Here is a 17,940-nt window from a genome sequence, read left to right as displayed (position 1 = left end):
CTTTGGTGTATGTTTGAAACTTGTTATTTCAAAGAGGGGGGGAAATACAGGTTGTCACAAGTAGAAGAGCTTGGGAGAGAAGTGGTCCTAAGCAAAGAGGAGAACAGAGCCAAGTGTTCTCATACAGAATAATTTATGTAGCTCTGCAGAGTTATCTGTCCACAGGGAAGAATCACAATCTGATCTGAACACTGGATCCAATTTACAGGATTCAAACCCAGGTCTTTGGAAGATGCTCTCCCCACCCTGCCCCCTTATTCCACATGGTTTATGACCAGGTGAGGAGCCCCCCCCCCCCCAAGTTGATACAGTCTAGGAGCAGGTGGTGGAGGAGCCTTCTGCACAGGGAAAAGCTGAGCGTTCTGCACAGTGCCTGGCTGAGACTTGAGATTCACTATCCAGAGATGCCATTGGAGGGATGAATGTATTTAGAAGTCCAGCCCAGTCTCTGAAAGCTGTCCCAGGGGCACAAGACCCAAAGCCAACCGGGGCTACAAGGCAGGGCTGTGAGAAGACAGAAGGTGACAAGTCCTGATGGTGCACTGACCCTGTCCCCAGTGCCTCTGACACTCCGCCATAGGGGCTCCCATGGCCCCTGCACAGAGCCACAGTGCAGGAGTCCGAATTTCAGGAGAGTCTCCCCCCAGCGCCCATCCCTATCACCCTAGGTGTGTGCCCAGGGGGCTAGACTGGCATCATTCGGACCTCCCGCTCACTCACTGGGCTCAGTCTCATTCAGCCAAGTCAGCAGCACCACCAACCAGGCAGCCGCAGACACTTTTTAGCCTAGACCGCGCGCAGAGATTTTTAGTTTAACGTAGCCGGCCTCCTCCTTTTTTTCTTGATGCAGCCTATGGTGCCTTGTGAGGCCCAGAAACTGAAGGAAACTGCTTTGCTGTCCCACTCGACCCCATGCAATGTCTGGAAGCTTCTATTTACTTGTCAGAGGAGGCAAGAAACAATCCTACATTCTTCTGCTTCTCCCTAGGATTTGGCTAAGAGTCACTGAAGTATTCAGACTTCAAAGAGCCTTGGGCCAGCTCAGACTTCCAGGATCAAGGAACAGTAGTAGCCAGAACAGGGATGAGGCAATAGGGGCTATGTCAGACCCTCCTATAGCCCACTGGGGCGCCAGTAGTCATCTGTTGCAAGGGGACAAGCCTCCGCTGGGAGCCAATAGGAGTCCAGGAAGCAGAAGCTCAGGGGTGTTTTGCAGACAGATGACACTATAATCAAAGACGGGTTTCTTTGGAAGTGAAGCCCTGTGGTTTTGGCATTTCTGCCAGGTGCCATTTATCACTGAAGATTTTATTGGACAGCATTCAATTACCTACCCTGCTGGGAGAAGTCAACTTAGAAATAATCCAAACAAAGGCAATTTCCTTTTGCCTACAAGTGCATAGTCCAGGCTACAGGCTTTCGCCTGAGAAACTAAGTTTTTTAAAGTACGATCCCCTGCTGGTCTCTATGGTGCCACTTGGGAACTGGTTAGGGATGTAGAGTCACGTCACGTCACGGCCCTCATGCCAAGCGCGAGAAGTCAAAAGGAGCATGTCTTACAAGACCCCTCTAGGAGACTCTTAGGTGTTAAAAGTTTTCAACTTGACGAGTTTGCAAGCAGCAATGGGAAGCCGTGTTTGGGGGGGGGGGGGGGGTTGGCAAAAAGAGAATGATACACAGGAACAAGCTTCCGTTCGCTGCGGTCCTCGGTGGATCCGTAGAGCCATACAAGCTTCCGGTCAACAGCATGCTCGGTGGATCACGTGGCAACTTGTGGGGTACAAGGTAGGGATCCATTTTACTGACTCTCTCTTTTGCTCTATCCCTTCGCAAGCCAGTCCATATCAGGTGAGAGGGTTATTTTGGACCCTGCACAGCACATACGCCTCTGCCTTGGCATTTTCTTAGGGATACCCTCCCTCTCCCAAATATTCTGTAAGCTCATAGTCTCAGAAATCTACTCTAAAGCTGGAGGCATGGCTCAGTGGTAGAGTTTAGCATGCTCCATGCCCTGCGTACAGTCCACAGTGCACACTCATCTTAAACACACACACACACACACACACACACACACACACACACACCTGCTCCAAAGCCACGTACTCCTGGTCTCTCATTTAGCACACTCAGGTATTCTAAGGCCCCATTATCCACAGTCTAGGAGCCTCAGTGGATACCTGAGACAGTGGATAGCACCAACCACTTCCGTTCCTAGACAGAAAATCTGACAACAGAGCTAGTAAGTGACTAATGAGGAGATGGCTCGTGGGATGAGTCCACTGGACAAAGAAAAGTGGTAAATGCCCAGCCTGGGAAGAAGCAGGAAGGCACACGATTTCCTCTTGCTTAAAATGTATCAAATGGAAAGTTCCCTAAGTAACGTAGGTCTTCGGACGGCAGCTGACGGTTCCTAACTGAAACCATGGAAAAGAAAGGCTCCTGTGGGACTACTGCATCTCTGTAACAGCCCTATGTGCTAGACGCTGGCTGAAACTGGAGACCCGGAAGTAAATAAGATACATCTGTCTTTGGAGAAAGCCTATTCTAGACAGGGAGATAAAAATGCCAAGGCACAGTCGAGAGTGAGTGCAGTCTGATCTGCTGGGGTTACAATAGCAACATTGTCACTGATATTGTTGCCATCTCTGGGCTAACAGGAATATGGCTAGTATGTATCCACACAACTGACCCCTCCCCCGCCCCCAGCTAGACTGTAGCGCTTTGAGTATGCCTTGGGTGTCTGCTGATCCCTGAGCCGATGAGAATTAGTGGCTATCTATGAATATATTTGGGGAAAGTGTAGAGATTCCACCAGACTGACTAACCTGTGCAGGCTGCTCTGTTTGCTAGGCGTTCTGTCAGAAAAGAATTGACCTATATAGAATGAGAATCAAAAGGGTCAAGGGAAAAGGCCTAAAGCAGATTGTGTAAGAGCCTCAAATCTCTGAGAGAAGATGAAGTGTCACATGAAAGAGAGGGCAGGATCAGAATCTTATTAAGCGTAAAAACATCTTGGAAGATACGAGAACTGGATCACCCGGATGAGACTCAAACAGCGGCTGGAAGGAATATGGATTTGGGCAGCAGAGCTGGCAGTGAGTACAGGCAGGGATGCAAAAGGAGTAAGGCTTGGAAGCAGAAGGGCAGATGAACACAGAACACCCCTGTTTGCTGGTTTGATTTTTGTTTTTAAAGAGAGTGGCACGGTGGTTCAGCACAGAGGAAAAGACAAGACAGGGCCAGAACCCAGAAACCACAAACACACATTCTGATGGGTCTTTGAAAGTTCCGGAACCTTCTGTTTCTATTCTGGAACAGGTACATAACCGTTATTCCGAGCATTATGAGAAAGATCTTGGCTTTGTGGGAAAACACTAAGTTCCCTTAAGTTTTTTTTTTTTTTTTTTTTTTTCTTTGTTGGAAGAAGAAAAGTACTGTGACTCTGGTTTTACAGAAGTGGTCACAGATTGCCTGACCTCCCTTGAAGAAACTCCAACCACATCTGCAAACCAGCTGGCCAGCTCAGCAGCCCTGAGAAATGGGTTCTGTAGACTAGGAGGAAGACTACTGCTCTGGGTTAGAATACAATGTACATAAAATCTAAGGCTCTTTGGCTCTAAGAAACTAGGTGTCAGTGTCAGCATAATAACACACACGCGCACACACCACTAGCATTTTGGAAAAGATAACAGCCCATGTAGATGCATGGTCTTATTGACTAGCCTTGGAGAGGTCAGAATATGTTGAGAAGGAACAAAGGAGCAGAGGGCTGGAGCCTTTAAAGGAGGCCCAGTATCCGCCTCCAGTTCCAAGCCTAGTTTCTAGAATCACTAGCGTCTACATTATTCATGGGTCCTACATCCTCAACCCTTGGGACTGCTTTCTCTTGGATGCTTCTAGAAACCAACAAGTATGGTAGCATTTGGTGTTCTAGGGGGCCAAAATGCTAAGAATTCAATAGAAAAACTGCTTGTTGTGGGGTGAGGAAACCCAGCTTACTTGATCTCCAGTAGTCTCATGTCTTTCAGAACTATCTCCCCTCTGTTCCCCCAAACCCCTTACCTAGGCATGGCTTCCTTACAGGCTCTTTCTTTAGATAGAAAGAGGAATTTAGGTGTCTGGTTGAATGGCTTTGTAATCACAGAAATCAAAATTAACAAGGGGTTGGGGCCAAGTCACCAGATGACGCTATCATTTATACCACTTGATTTTGCTATTCAGACTGAATAGCAGGGGACTGGAGAGATGGCTCAGAAGATAAGAGCACTGGTTGTTCTACCAAAGGACCTGGGTTCAATTCGCTGCACCCACACAGCCGATCACAATTGTACTCCAGTTCCAGGGGATCCAATGCTCTCTTCTGACTTCCATGGGTAGTACACATATATGATATATGCATGCAAAACATCCATACAAATGTGTATGTGCACACGTGCACACACACACACACAGTTTTTTTTTTTTTTAAATAAAGGGATATTTAAAAAAAAATTACTGGCTACCATCACATAAAAAGCCAAAGAACCAGTTATTGAATGGTAAGAAATGAAGCAATGAATCAAATTGGGCAAACAAACTTGACGGGTTAGAAGGCTAAACCCAAGCCGGGCAGTGGTGGCTCACGCCTTTAATCCCAGCACTTGGGAGGCAGAGGCAGTCGGATTTCTGAGTTCAAGGCCAGCCTGGTCTACAGAGTGAGTTCCAGGACAGCCAGGGCTACAGAGAGAAACCCTGTCTTGAAAAACCAAAAACCAAAACCCAAAAACAAAACAAAAAAACAAAAAAGAAAGAAAGAAAGAAAGAAAGAAAGAAAGAAAGAAAGAAAGAAAGAAAGAAAGAAAGCAAGCAAGCAGGCTAAACCCAGGCACAATTGCCTAAGCTACTTCAATTTAGTCACTAGGGGGAAAAATCCTGGCCTGAAGAGATGACTCCCTGGGTGAAGGCACCTGTTGCTAAGCCTGACAACCTGAGTCTTCTGGTTACATTTCTGTCAACTTGACACAACTGGGGTCACATAAGAAAAGACTAGACGACTCCATTGAGGAATTGCCTCATTGCCTCCATCAGATTGGCTTGTGGACACATCTGTGGGACAGATTAATGATTGCTATGGGAGCCCCAGCCCACTGTGGGTGGTGCTGTCCCTGGGCAGAGAGTCCTGGGTTCTACAGAAAAGCAAACACAGCAAGCCAGTGAGCCGAGCTCCTCCAAGGCCTTGATTTCAGTTCCTGCTTCGAGGCTCCTGCACTGATTTCCTTGTACGACTGACTGTGACATGGGGATATAAGCCAAATAAACCCTGGCTTCCCCCAAGTTGTTTTTGGTCATGGTGTTTATCACAGCAACGGAAAACAAAGCAGGACACCCAAAGACCCATGGAGTGGTAGGAAACCAACCAACGGCTGCCAACTGTCCTCTGACCACTACAGACATAAATTAAAAAAAAAATTAAACCCCATAAATCTCCACTTTTGCATAAGGAATCCTCAGTTTAGCATGATGTGACCCACAAGCCTTTTCTACTTGGTGCTAATGTGAAAGCTATATGCGTTCACTAGAAGCCATGCTGTGAGTTCCCAAGTTTGATCTTTTTCCAGGCTAGTGACAAGAAGTAACATCCTCTCCCTCAATGGTAAGTCACCACAGCCAGCTTCGAGATTGCAACCAACTAGGGAGCCCCCAAGCCTCTGCAGTGTGATGTTGGTAGGCTGATGTAGTACAGGTTAATGTGTTCGGTGCATTTTGAACTTAAGATATTTTTACTTCACGATCTCTGCAACCCTTTCTAAGCCAAGAACATTTATATGGGAAAATAGGCACCAAAGCATTCACATAAACTTTTTGGTATGAAAAAGAAGTAAGAGGCTGGCCCGGGGCTTGAACACAGCCACTTCAATGCCTTCTTCCTACACTGTCTACACTGTCTATCTGCATATTGCTGAACTAATACAAGCACAGAGAGACATTACACCTCTCTCTCTCTCTCTCTCTCTCTCTCTCTCTCTGTGTGTGTGTGTGTGTGTGTGTGTGTGTGTGTGTGTGTGTGTGTGTGTGTAAGAAAGCCATGGGATAGCAATCAGGTTGTCCCTGTGGTCTCCCGAAGTATTAATATTCGATAGCTGTGGATCTGCCTCAATTTTGAAATATACAAAGGAAGGTTTGCGGGGAGCTAGGGACAGGAGCAAGATGTGGATTTGCCCTTCCTCCTCAGTTCTAGCTACCGAACCCAGAATGGGAGCCGAATGGGACGAATCAAGTTCAAAGCCGGACATCCCGAAGCTTCCACACTGTGCTCTCTGAGGACCAAGCTGCCCCCACCCATTCTTAAGCTTCTACCCCAATTAGTTTCAAACCCAGAACAATAATGTGAAATCACCATCCGTCTGCCTGACTCTGTATCCTGGAGGCCATACAGAAGGCCATTCTCTAACACACACACTGTTTAAGGAAGTAGAGATGGGCGCCTTAGCCCTAGGGAGAATTTAACTCAATAAGTCACAAATGAAGTTTCTTCCTCTGTGAGCGCCTCAGTTGTGGAAAGGCCTAGACTCTGCTAAGTCCTGGATAGGATGCTGCCCCCAACACAATCTTCGTTTAGCATGAACAGATGCTTTCTGTGGCCCCCAAAGAACAAGAAGAGAAATGTTGTAACTCTTTTTTGTGGTTCACCAAGAACAAACAGAATAAACTTACGACAACCATGTCGTGTTTGGGAGAGTTTGGGGAATCATTTAAAAATGTAGTCCTACTTGAGAATGAGTCAAAAGTTATCCATCCAAGCTACTGTAGTGGGGTTAATCCCAGCGCCCCAGAGGCTGAGGCAGGAAGACCACCCACCAGCTCTAAGTTAGCCTGGGCTACAAAGCAATACTCTGTCTCCTTCCTGTTTTTTTTTAGTCTTCCTTTTTTTTTTTAGTCTTAATTTTTTTATTGTTTTAAATTGTTTTTATGTTATGTTTATGGGTGCTTTTTTTTTATATATATGTATGCGCATCACATGCTTGCCTGGTGCTCACAGAGGCCAAAAGAATCTGATAGCATTATAGTTTACACACGGGTGGGGGCTGCTCTGTGTATAATGTGACTTGAATCCAGGTCCTCTGTAAGAACAGCAAGTGCTCTTAACCACTGAACTATCTAACTAGCTATCTCCATCCTGATTATTATTTTTTTTTTTAATAACTCACTGAGTCTGACTAGCGCTGTTCCTAGCCAATGGTCCACATTTGGTGTGCAGTCATCCCCTCGAGATATGGGGAACCCATCAATCCCCACAGTCTCCCAACAGCTAGGAGTGGGACCTCGTGGACCCCTCCTTCCCCCAGTGGTTGACTAGATCTCCTACAGGTACCCACAGCTGCTGTCAAGTCTAGAGGACAGCCGCCAGCACTTCTCTGCATCCCACAGCTCTTCCTGCCCCTCCAGCAGTGCTCACTGAGCCTTGGTGGCTTGGAGATAGACATCTTGATTAGGGCTGAGTATTCAGCAACACTTATTTTCAGTGCTTTGACCACTTAAGAATCTCTGCATCAACTGTTGCATGCTACAAAAAGAAGCCCCTCTGGCCAAGGCTGACAGCATCCCTCGTCTATCAGTATAGACATACATATTTAGAAAGCGGTCTTACAACACAAACATTTACCAAAACAATAGAAGTAGTCCCCACCCCATTCCAGAACCTAGGACCTCCCCAGCTATAGACTTTTGGCCAGGTTTATGGTACTGGGCATGAATTCCCTCCTGTGGAGTAGGTCTCAAATTCAATCAGAGAGTGGTTGGTTGGCCCAATAAAAGTCATGTAACTATTGTCCAGGAGGTTCAGTGTGTGTCAGTGCGTGGTCCAGCACTAGGTAAGAACATTTATGCCTCCCCCTCAATGGTCTTCATAGCACCTTCTGGCACTATGAAAGCTAGCCAACAAGGATGATTTCCTGTTGACACCAGGCTGACTTCTCTGTGTTTACCAAAGTGTATCGTGTCTCCAGCAACAGATCTTACCACTGAGTTATGTGCAGTACTTTGTCTCAAACAAGCAAAGACATCAGTAACCCAGGGACTAGGCCAGTGTAGGTCAATAACAGAGTACTTGCATTGGTATAAACAAGACTACAAATGGAGTCCCCAGTAAGTAAAAGGGAGGGAAGGACTTTTATTGCCCCTGAATGGGCAATGAGGAGAAAGATCCAGAGAAAGAGGAAAGATCTGTGACAGTTAAGAAATGGTGACCAGAACTGGAGTCCCTGCTGGCCCCTATGAGCCATAAGTCAAGATTAAGAAAAAAAAAACAAGATTTTTAAGATCAACACTTTTATTTAGTTTTTATTGAACATTTAAAAAAATGTTATGTGTACGGGTGTTTTGCCTATATGTATGTCCATGTACCATGCACATGGGATGGACCACAGAAGCCAGATGAAGGTGTCAGCTCCCTGGGAACTGGAGTTGCAAACAGTTATGAGCCACCATGTGGATGCTGGCCATCAAACCCCAGTCCTCTGCAAGAGCAACCAGTTCTCTTAACTGCTGAGCTATTTCTCCAGTACCCCTCCCATTTAAAAAAAATTTTTTTTAAGTAAGATCAACCCTTTTAAATCTCATGATAACAATGAAAAGTATAGAAATCTCATATTTCAGACCAAGAATTCAATCATTGGCCATTTGCTTTGGCAAGCCTGTTCAAGACTTTTGAAAAAGATGGATGTCCAAACTCCACAGGCCTAGCTTCAGCCCCCAACACAGATTCCCAGCATGAGGAAATCCCAGAGTTGTTTTCATAGCCCATGTCTAACATGTTACCCCTAAACCTTCCTCCAGAACTAAACCAGTCCACAGATGTTGAATCCACTGTGGCTCTCCTCAAAGGACACTTTCTCAGGAGTGCCATGCTTCAAATTTCCCCCACTCGCCCTTCATCCGGGACAAAAAAAAAAAAAAAAAAAAAAAAAAAAAAAAAATGGTTCCCACAGACCGCACTTATTTGGGGATAATTCATCAAAAGAATTGTTTTTGTTGGTTTATATCTCTGTGAGTCTCTTAGGAGCTCATCCACAAAAACAAACAAAGAAACAAACAAGCAAGCAAATCACTGTTCACATGACAGATCCGGTCCAGTGGAGTGCTTGAAAGTAGAAGGTAGGGTAGGCAGCTTCCCGTTCTCACCAACCAGCACACCACTTCTGGGAGAAGTCCCCAGTCTCTCTCCCCTCATCAGTGCCTGGTTATCTGGAGCAGTTTAGTCTTCCTGTCGGACTCCAAACCCTCCATCTTCAGGCCTTTGATGGAGGCTGAGACCAGCTGAAAAACACAAGTCTAAAATAGCTGGCACAGTGGCCCCAGGGAAGTGGCCCACCGAAGAGTCTCTCCTTCTCAGAAAGTTTGCTCTGTTTTGGGAATTTCCCAAGCCTTTTTTTTTTTTTTTTTTTTTTCAACCACATTACTTGGATCTGAATGAAGAGAGGGCCAAACTGGATGCTTTGGGGGAAGAAGGCCAAACTGGGTGCTGTGGAGAAAGAGAAGAAAAACATTTGTACACAGTTAGGGGCTGGGAATGAAGTATTTGTCTAGCATGTAGAAAGCCCTGGGTTCAATCCCCATCATTGAAAAAAAAGTCAAAAAATAATAGTAGCAGCCTGTCATGTGATTTTCCTTATCTGTTGGATAACATACTAAATTCTACATAGGTTGACTCATTTGGTCCTTACCCCCATAAAACAGGGTCTCATGTGGCCCAGGCTAGCCTCAAACTCACTATATAGCAGAGAATGACCTTGAGCTCAAAGATGAAAAGCAAGTAAGTTACCTGCCTCTAACCATCACCTGCTAAGTTACAGAGGCAGGATTTAAATCTAACCATCCAACTCCAAAGGCCATGTGATTAGGTGTTATAGTGTGATATCTAATAAGAAAAACAAAAGTCTGCACATGCTATTTATAGACACTTCCCAAATACTTTCAATCTGTGGTTGGCTGAAATCCACGGATTCTGGAAACAAAGAAACAGACTACATTAAAGCAATTTAATCAGGTCAACAGCAACAAACGACAGGCTCCTTATTGTCATTGTCTATCAAAGAACACTTCTGCTGCTACAGTTTCTAATAAGAGCCTGTAGCCCAGAGTTTGGCTGCAGGTGTGTGTGTGTGTGTGTGTGTGTGTGTGTGCGCGCGCGTGCGCTTGTACAAACCTATATACAGGGACCCAAAAAAGATACGGGGCTGACCCTTGGAGCTGGAGACACAGGCATTTGCAGGGCCCTCACCTTGTTATGCAGTGCTAGGATCTGAACCCTGGTCCTCATAATTGCAGAGCAAGAACTCCTAATTGCTTAGCCATCTGCCAGCCTTTTGTGGCCTAGAACCCAAAGATCCACCTGCTTCTGCCTCCAAAGTATTAGGATTAAAGTTGTGTGTCACCACAGCTGGCATGTGTTTCTTTCTTTTAAAGATTTGCTTTTTTTAAAAAATTATATATATGTAGGGGAGGAGTGAAGTTGCCCACAGAGTCTAAAGGTGGTGTCAGGTCCCCCTGGAACTGGAGCTACAGACACTTATGAACTACTTAACATGACCTTTGAGATCCAAACTTGGGTCGTCTGCGAGAACAGCATGGACTCTTAACTGCTGAGCCAGTTCTCTAGCCCTGCACATAGTGTTTCTAAGTGACTTGGCCAGCCCTGAAGGCCTCTGCATCTGTAGCCTGGGCCTTACCTCACCCATATTTTAGCAGACCTGAGGCATCAAGGGGACAAGGACATCAAGGGAACACAGGTATTGTTTTTCTTGCACAGCACGTGGGTAGCTGTGAAGGGCTCTGATATACCTCCACTTCAAAACATTCTACAGACTGTGTTTGTAGGTGATGCTCCTACCAATAGCCATGTCAGCGGGTCTCTAAAAGCCAGGATATAGTCTGGCCTGTTGCTGGACTATCACATGGCAATAATGGAAGAGGGATGTAGAAGAAAATGAATCTATTCATTCGTGACTTCGGAAGGGCTAATGTTTTACTCAATGGAACAGGGCCAGGCCTCTGTTCTCACAATGCCTAGGCAGAACTTTCTCCACTGCCATCAGCTGTGAATCATGTGTCTTCTGTGCAGCATGGCAGGAGCAAACACAAGCCCATCATTCCACATGCTTGGGAGGCCTGCCTTCCTGAACTCAACAGAACACAGCTCCATCACGGGGTGGGGATCACTAATTAGTCTACAAATTAACATGGTGCCACTGTGAGCCAATTCCTTTGTCCCTGCCCCTACATACTGCATAGCAGGGAGCCTTTCTGGGTGCTTTTCTTCTCTGAGTTCTCTGAGTGGAATAAGACTCAGACTCAGACTCCATCCTATCTTCTGAAATGTAGCCTGCACGGCAGTTAGAGTGTGAGAAGCTAATAGCAAAGTTCAAAATAAATAAAGCCAGAGGCCAAAAGGGATCTTATGTTTATCTTTTGAAATAACTATGTATGTGTATGTATGTTTATGTATGTGCGCATGTGCAATTGTGTGTGCATGTATGTATGTGTACATGTGCATTTGTATGTATGCATGTATGTATGGGTGCATTTGTATGCAGGCACGCATGTGTACATATGCATTTGTGTGTATGCAGGTATGTATGTATGCATATACACCTGTGTGTATGCATGTATGTATTGTGCATGTATTTATGGGTACATGTGCATTTGTGTGCATGCATGCATGTATGTGTGCATTTGAATTTGTGAGCATAAGTACAGGCACATCATATAGTGGTGCATCTGGAGATCAGAAGACAACCTTGGGTATCAGTCCTTGCCTTCTACCTCGTTTGAGACAGCGTCTCTTTCTCGTTTGTTGTCACCTATATTAGGCTGTGTTTCCAACTCTCATCTTGCCATAAGAATGCTGGGATTACATGTTGTCAGATGGATGTGCTGACAGCTTTTTATGGGTAAGACTCAAAGCAAGCTCCTCGTGCTTGAACAGCACGCACTTTACCGAGCCATTTCCCTAGCCCTCCACACACATCTCGTTTTAAGACAGGGTCTCATGTAGGCCAGGTTGAGTTAAACTGGGTATGCAGCTGAGAATGATCCTGATTCCTTATCCCCCTGCCTCTACCTCCTTAGTGCTGGGATTATAGGTATGTAGTACCACAACTGACTTACACAGTGCTGGGGAACCAAGCCCAGGGCTTCACGATTGGGAGAAAGTACTCTATAACCTGAACTAAGCAGGGTTTGGTCTCCCTGTTTCCTGGTGCTTGGGGAAAAACCCTGTCCTCTACAAACAACCTCTCCAGATGGCCTCCCCACACCCACCACCTGGGGAGCCTGGGGTGTCCTCCCCAACACCTCCTCCCGTCCCAGAAACCTGGCTCAGCTAAGACCCAGAAGAGTTCTCACCATGGTCATGTAGGTGGCCTCTGACTCTCCGCTTGGTCCTCTCTCTACCGTCTCCCACGTAGTTATGGAGGAGTAGACGTGTTTCTAAGGTGGAGAGAATACAAAATTTCCTAAGTGTCACCCAGGAAAGAGAGCAGCTCCACCTGTTCACCGGGCCTCAGCTACCAAAGCAAAAGAACCAAACCAAAACAACAACCAAACCCAAACCAGGAGAGCTACAGAATTAGCAATGGTGATCATTCCGGCTTCAGACTTCTTGAACTAATTCACCATCAAAGGGCACCAACTTCAAAAACCAAACATCTTTGCATCTCTAGGTATTGGCTTGGCAGTAGGGAGACCACCCTCACGCTTCAGAATAGCTTGTAGGCGGTGGCCACTTCCTTCTGATTAGCCACGGCAAGTTGGTATTAATTATCAGCTAGCTGTTATCATCTCTCAGAGAGTTGGTATGGTGAGAAGGGCCCTCCTTGGGCCTCACTGCTGTGAGAGCTGAGGACTGTGATTCCCAGCCTGTCGCTCTCAGGGAAAAAATGACACATTCTCAGGCTTCTAAGGACTGAACCAGGTTGAGCAAAAATCCTACTCTTGGGACAAAAGCAACCCAAAACTCAGGAAGCCAACTGATCAAAGAGAAGTGTCAAAAAGTTAAAACGAGGGAGGGGAAGGAGAGAAAAATGGGGGCGGGGGGAGGAAGAGGGAGGATATTGGAGCTCAGGGAAATTAGCTGATCTCTCAGCTCCTATTTATAACCCCACTTCAGAGCCCTGTGGAGGCGGAAGTCCATCTCCGTCTCCTCTAAAGGCTCCTGAGCACCTGTTCGAAACCAGTAAGCCCATAGTTCATGAAGGTAGCGGAGCCTTCTGATCTCAAGTGCTGGGTTCTTTCCTATACCTATCCCCAGGATCTGCCGCCCACGGCTGATGTAGCCCAGGCTACCCCACCCCAGCCTCAGAGGTGGTGGTTAAGGCTTCCCAAGTCACTGCTGTGCACAGAGCCACGGTCTATGAGCTGAGAGCTGAGACGAACGGGTAAGACAGAGTTCCCGAGTGACAGCCTCCACCCTATACCTTCCCGGTGATTCCTGCTAAAGTGTGTGTGTGCATCCGTGTCCCCCTCAGAGGGCTGGTTCTTCTCTCACCTCTGGTTTAGTCTTCTCTTTGTTCTCCAGGTTCTTCACAGAAGCCATAGAGCTTACTGAACTGTAAGGCATGAGAAGCACACGGAGTTAACTTCTGAAGCTCACACGGTATGCTGATTCAAGTGCGCCTAGAAAGAACACTGCGCTGAAGGGGACTTCAGCATCCAGTGTGACACCTACATTACATAGGACCCTTGCATCTCTTTATGGAGAGATTCTTGGGAGGAACTAAACACACAAGAGTAGCTCTTCTGGTGAAAACGGGAACCCCTCTGGGGACGATTTGGCAGAAATGTAACTTCGTCTTTCTGTTTTCACACTAGCATGGCTGGGCACAATAGCATCTGAAGTCCCAGCTACTCCTGAAGCTACCCCTCCCCTTCCCCCCCCACCTCCCACCCCCTTACCCCAACCCACCAGGCTGTGTGCTCTGACCTTCCCTGATCAGGCTCTTTGTCTTTGATCTCTTGGCCAGTTACCTCATGTGTTTGTCATTAAATTTATGGGTTTTTTTTTTTTATCTGTTTTGATCTAAGGCAGAATTTTTTTTTAAAGTATAAGCATGAAAATAAAGCATGATTGTAAAGTTGTTGAATGAATTAAATACTACAGGTTTCCAAGTGGACCTCTTACCAGACAGATTGGTATCTTCATTGTCTAATAACTCCTCAGAACTATCCCTCAGATACTTTGTCAATGACAGTCTAAGTAACTCTCAGACAAAGCATGCTCAGCCCAGAGGCGTCTGACGTGAACACTGTATTACTTCCTTCTTGTAACTCAGATCCTACTGTGCATTTCCCCTTACAACCTTCCTGACTACTATCCCACGACATTACATGCTGGCTTGTAACATAATGGTATATTCATTCAATGGAATACTCATCCATCTAATCATTGCCCTTCTGAAAACTGCTCTATTCTCCAGGTTTTTATTAGTAGCGAAGTTACCGTGATTGTATTTAGGTGGGAATCTCAGGATAACGGTGTTTCTTTGGAAGGAACTGGCTTTCCGTAACACTGAGGGCCACAGTACGGACATAAATTGAGAGTGGAAACTACACAGTCTTTTGCTCAAATGCATCATGTCTAGAGAGATGACCCTTAGAGGGACTAGGCAAGTTCAAAGCTAAATCAGACAGCTCTGGGAGTAGGGGATGGACTTAGCAGACACAATTGCTTTCTTTAGAACGTCCACTCCCCTGGGAAAAGCCACTCGGGCATCAGTGCTGTAAGGCTGGAGGTGCTGTGACTTGGTGGAAGAAAGCTAGTGTAGAATGTGCAAGACACAGGGTTCAATCCCCAGCACAGGAGGGGGAAAAAGCCAGTCATCCTTGGTCTTCATGGGGTCTTTCCCACTGCTGTGATTTCAACTGGGACATTAGCTTAAACCATCAACTTATTTCATTAATAGTCTGTAAACTGAAGAGCTGCCAATAATCAGTAAAATTCTAGCAGCTGTGCCCTGGTGTTTAGACATTTCTGAGTCTGGGAGAGCGAGTGATGTAATTCAGTTAAATAACACAAGCCAGGCATGATAGTACACACCTGCAATGCCAGCAAGTGAGAGAGTGAGGTAGGAGGATCATAAGTTCGAAGCCAGCCTGGCGTACATAGGGACTCCTGTCTCATTCTCCTCCCCAATTAATAACTTCTCCTACGCAGTCCCTGGGTACTGCCACACCTTGGGCATGAGGTTTATAAATGAATTGTGTTCCACTTAAGCCTCCATCTGTGAGGGAGTTGATAAACTTTGCATAACAGCAAGGAGAATGAGCATGGTATGGTAACATTCAAGCCTTTCTGGAGGGTGGTTCAAAGGGGACAGAGCCATCTACAATGGCATCAAATATAACAACCAATGTAACATCACAGGGTGCTGGCACTCTCTGCCACTTTGGATTAGATAGGATCAGGCTCAATTAGGGTGATGTGGCTACTCTTCCAGGATAGTTTAGAGACAGTGTGCACACTCAGTCTCCTAACTGAAGGGGGGGACAGTCACGTACCCTTTATTCCACCTGGTTTTCTTTACAATTAATATCAAAACCGGAAGCAGCAGGAGGGTGGCACAGACGATCCCCACAATGATCACCAGCTGATTTCCATCCAGGATCCCCATCTGACTCCCCTTAGTTGAAGTAGTTGGTAAAATTGAACCTTGGGAAAGGGAGAGAGCATTGGGAGGGTCTTAGTATTCTAGAAAAGAACAGAGAGCCCCACTGCCTTATGCCAAGCAGCAGTAGCCAGGTCAGGAAGCAGAGGGAGAAAGCCAGGCCACATCTCATATCAGGACCCTGGGACAACATCTCCATTAGGCTAAGAACCAGCCCAACATTCTTTGCTTAGCCCTAACATGTGGGTTAAAGTTGCCAGAAGAAACAGCTGCCTTTGCCTATGCCAAAGCACCCTTTACATCACTAATGCTATGTTAAAATTGGGTTTACAGGCATTTTCAAGGCCACTGACATTTTTATGGGCAAATAATTGTTTTTAGAAAGAGCATAAGCTGTAATATCCAGCTGTATAATCATAATAAGTCTTCAGAGTATTCCACCAGTATAGTGTCCTTCACTCAGCTCATCTGTTTATTCTAAAGACATATATCAGCATTTCTTTGTCATCAGAGATCTCTAGACATAAGACAATTGATACCCAGTTCCTGCCTTCAAGGAGGGAGACAAACACGAAACCAGAAATCCACAAGCTTCTACATGCATGACCACAGATGTCTGCATCAGAAACAGAGGGGCGGGGAGAAAGGGGTGCTTAAGTTCTGTGCGGAGCACGGGAAGGGACATTTGCCAGCAAGTGTTAACTTTTAATGTGGATTTAAAAAGAAACATTCAGTTTGTTGGGCTGTTGATAATATGGAGAAAGGATGAGAGGACATCATGCTTAGGGCTTGGTGGCCTGACAGAATGTTTTGAGGGAGTGTGGAAGCAGCCTCCCACAAGTGCCATTCAAAGGCTGAAGCTGAGGATGTGGCAGGAACTGGAGAAGCAATGGGGTCCAAATCAGGAAGGAGCTTCATCACCTCAGCAAAGAGTTTGTCTTTTTTTTTTTTTTTTTTTTTTCCTATAAGTCATGGAGAAGTCAATTCAAGTTATATCTATAAGTGGTGAAATGCAATCTCTGCCTTGTGACTTAGATGGATGGCCCTGGCTAAGAATGACAGCAGGGACTGGTTAAAGACTAGTCTAATAGAGAAGACAGCTAAGACTAAGCTTGGTGAAGGCCTGGTAGGAAGGTGGCCTCAAAATCATCACTAGAAATGACAGGACATACTCATCTGTTAGATTAGGAAAGGAAGAGATCAAGGCCACTCCCTGGCATCCAGTTACATAACCACACCCATGATGCTGGCATTAACCAGTGCTGGGGAGACGGGATGAGGGAGAGGCATGCGTATTTGAAGGATCTGTGGGAATTGGTGGAGATGAAATATATACATGCATAGAACCCCCTCCATCCCCAAACCAGCCCTTCTCTCCTTCATCTCTATGTCCTCATCCTTGGATTCAACCAACTGTGGATTGAAGATGATCATGAAGAACTGTCATCTGCCCCAGGATGGTGTGTGGAGACAAGAACGGGGTGTGGACATGTCCACGGGTGGGTGGCCTCAGAAGGAGGTGAGTCCCCACACCTCACCTTGGTGTGCTTTCTCTGTGGAGTGGAAGGCAGGCTTGTGAGAACAGAACACATAGGACAAGAAGAAATTAGGGGGCTTTTTATCTGTTATAAACGATTGCCATTTTTTAATATGGCATTTTTATATAAGGAGTTTAGGCATTGACAGATTTTTGGCATTTTCAATGGAGGAGAAAGTTCTGGAACCAAATTTCTTCAGATATCAAGAGACCCCTATGGCAGTTTATACACATTCATGGCCATCTAACTGCTTTCAATGCTGAATGTAGGTTTTACACAGTGTCTAATATCACTACGGTGAAGACGGCTGGGGACAGATGATCTGCACGCCACTGGTGATCTAAGCTAGAGTGGGCCCAGCAATCTGAGTGAAAAACAGAACTACTGTAGGGTGAGAGTTGACGTGGGGCACTGTCAGGAGTAGGAACTCAGTTGAGCAAGACTGACAGAGAAAAGGGAGAAAGTGCGGAGTCAAAGAGGCAAGCCTGGAGGATTCCCAGTGAATGAGGGAATGACCCCAGAGCGCAGGGATTAGCGACACCCTGGTCAGGAAGGAACTCATCTGCTTTAGGATGCTGTGTGGAGACAAGAATGGGTTATAGAGGTGTCTATGGGTGGGGCAGCCTCAGAAGGAGGTGGGCCCCTATGCCCCACCTTGGTGTGCTTTCTCTGTGGAGTGGAAGGCAGGCTTGTGAGAACAGAGCACATATAGGAATGAAGAAATGTCTTGAAGAAACCCATCTGTCCTGCTTCCTGCTTCAGCA

The 17,940-nt window shown here is 46.1% G+C and overlaps 1 protein-coding gene and 1 long non-coding RNA gene across 4 annotated transcripts in view; one reads left to right on the top strand and one right to left on the bottom strand.

The window, feature by feature from the left end:
• The first annotated feature begins 929 nt into the window (after nt 1-929).
• Nucleotides 930-13,896, top strand: LOC143439113 (uncharacterized). The gene is made up of 3 exons (XR_013107520.1): nt 930-1,785; nt 13,286-13,412; nt 13,553-13,896. It is a non-coding gene; the product is annotated as an uncharacterized LOC143439113 (long non-coding RNA).
• Nucleotides 8,297-17,940, bottom strand: part of Jaml (junction adhesion molecule like) — a 29,047-nt gene continuing 19,403 nt past the window's right edge. For all 3 annotated transcript variants that reach the window (XM_076924964.1, XM_076924963.1, XM_076924965.1), the window contains 4 exons: nt 15,532-15,682; nt 13,523-13,583; nt 12,382-12,465; nt 8,297-9,499 (listed from right to left, as the gene is read on the bottom strand). In XM_076924964.1, coding sequence (XP_076781079.1) covers nt 9,434-9,499; nt 12,382-12,465; nt 13,523-13,583; nt 15,532-15,682 — 362 coding nt within the window. In that variant the 3' untranslated portion in view covers nt 8,297-9,433. The remainder of the gene's footprint in view (nt 9,500-12,381; nt 12,466-13,522; nt 13,584-15,531; nt 15,683-17,940) is intronic.

The sequence above is a fragment of the Arvicanthis niloticus genome, chromosome 26, assembly GCF_011762505.2.
Source record: "Arvicanthis niloticus isolate mArvNil1 chromosome 26, mArvNil1.pat.X, whole genome shotgun sequence".
Lineage (NCBI taxonomy): Eukaryota > Metazoa > Chordata > Mammalia > Rodentia > Muridae > Arvicanthis > Arvicanthis niloticus.
The sequence above is the reverse complement of the archived record's forward strand: the minus strand, read 5'-3'. Positions and strand labels throughout refer to the sequence as shown.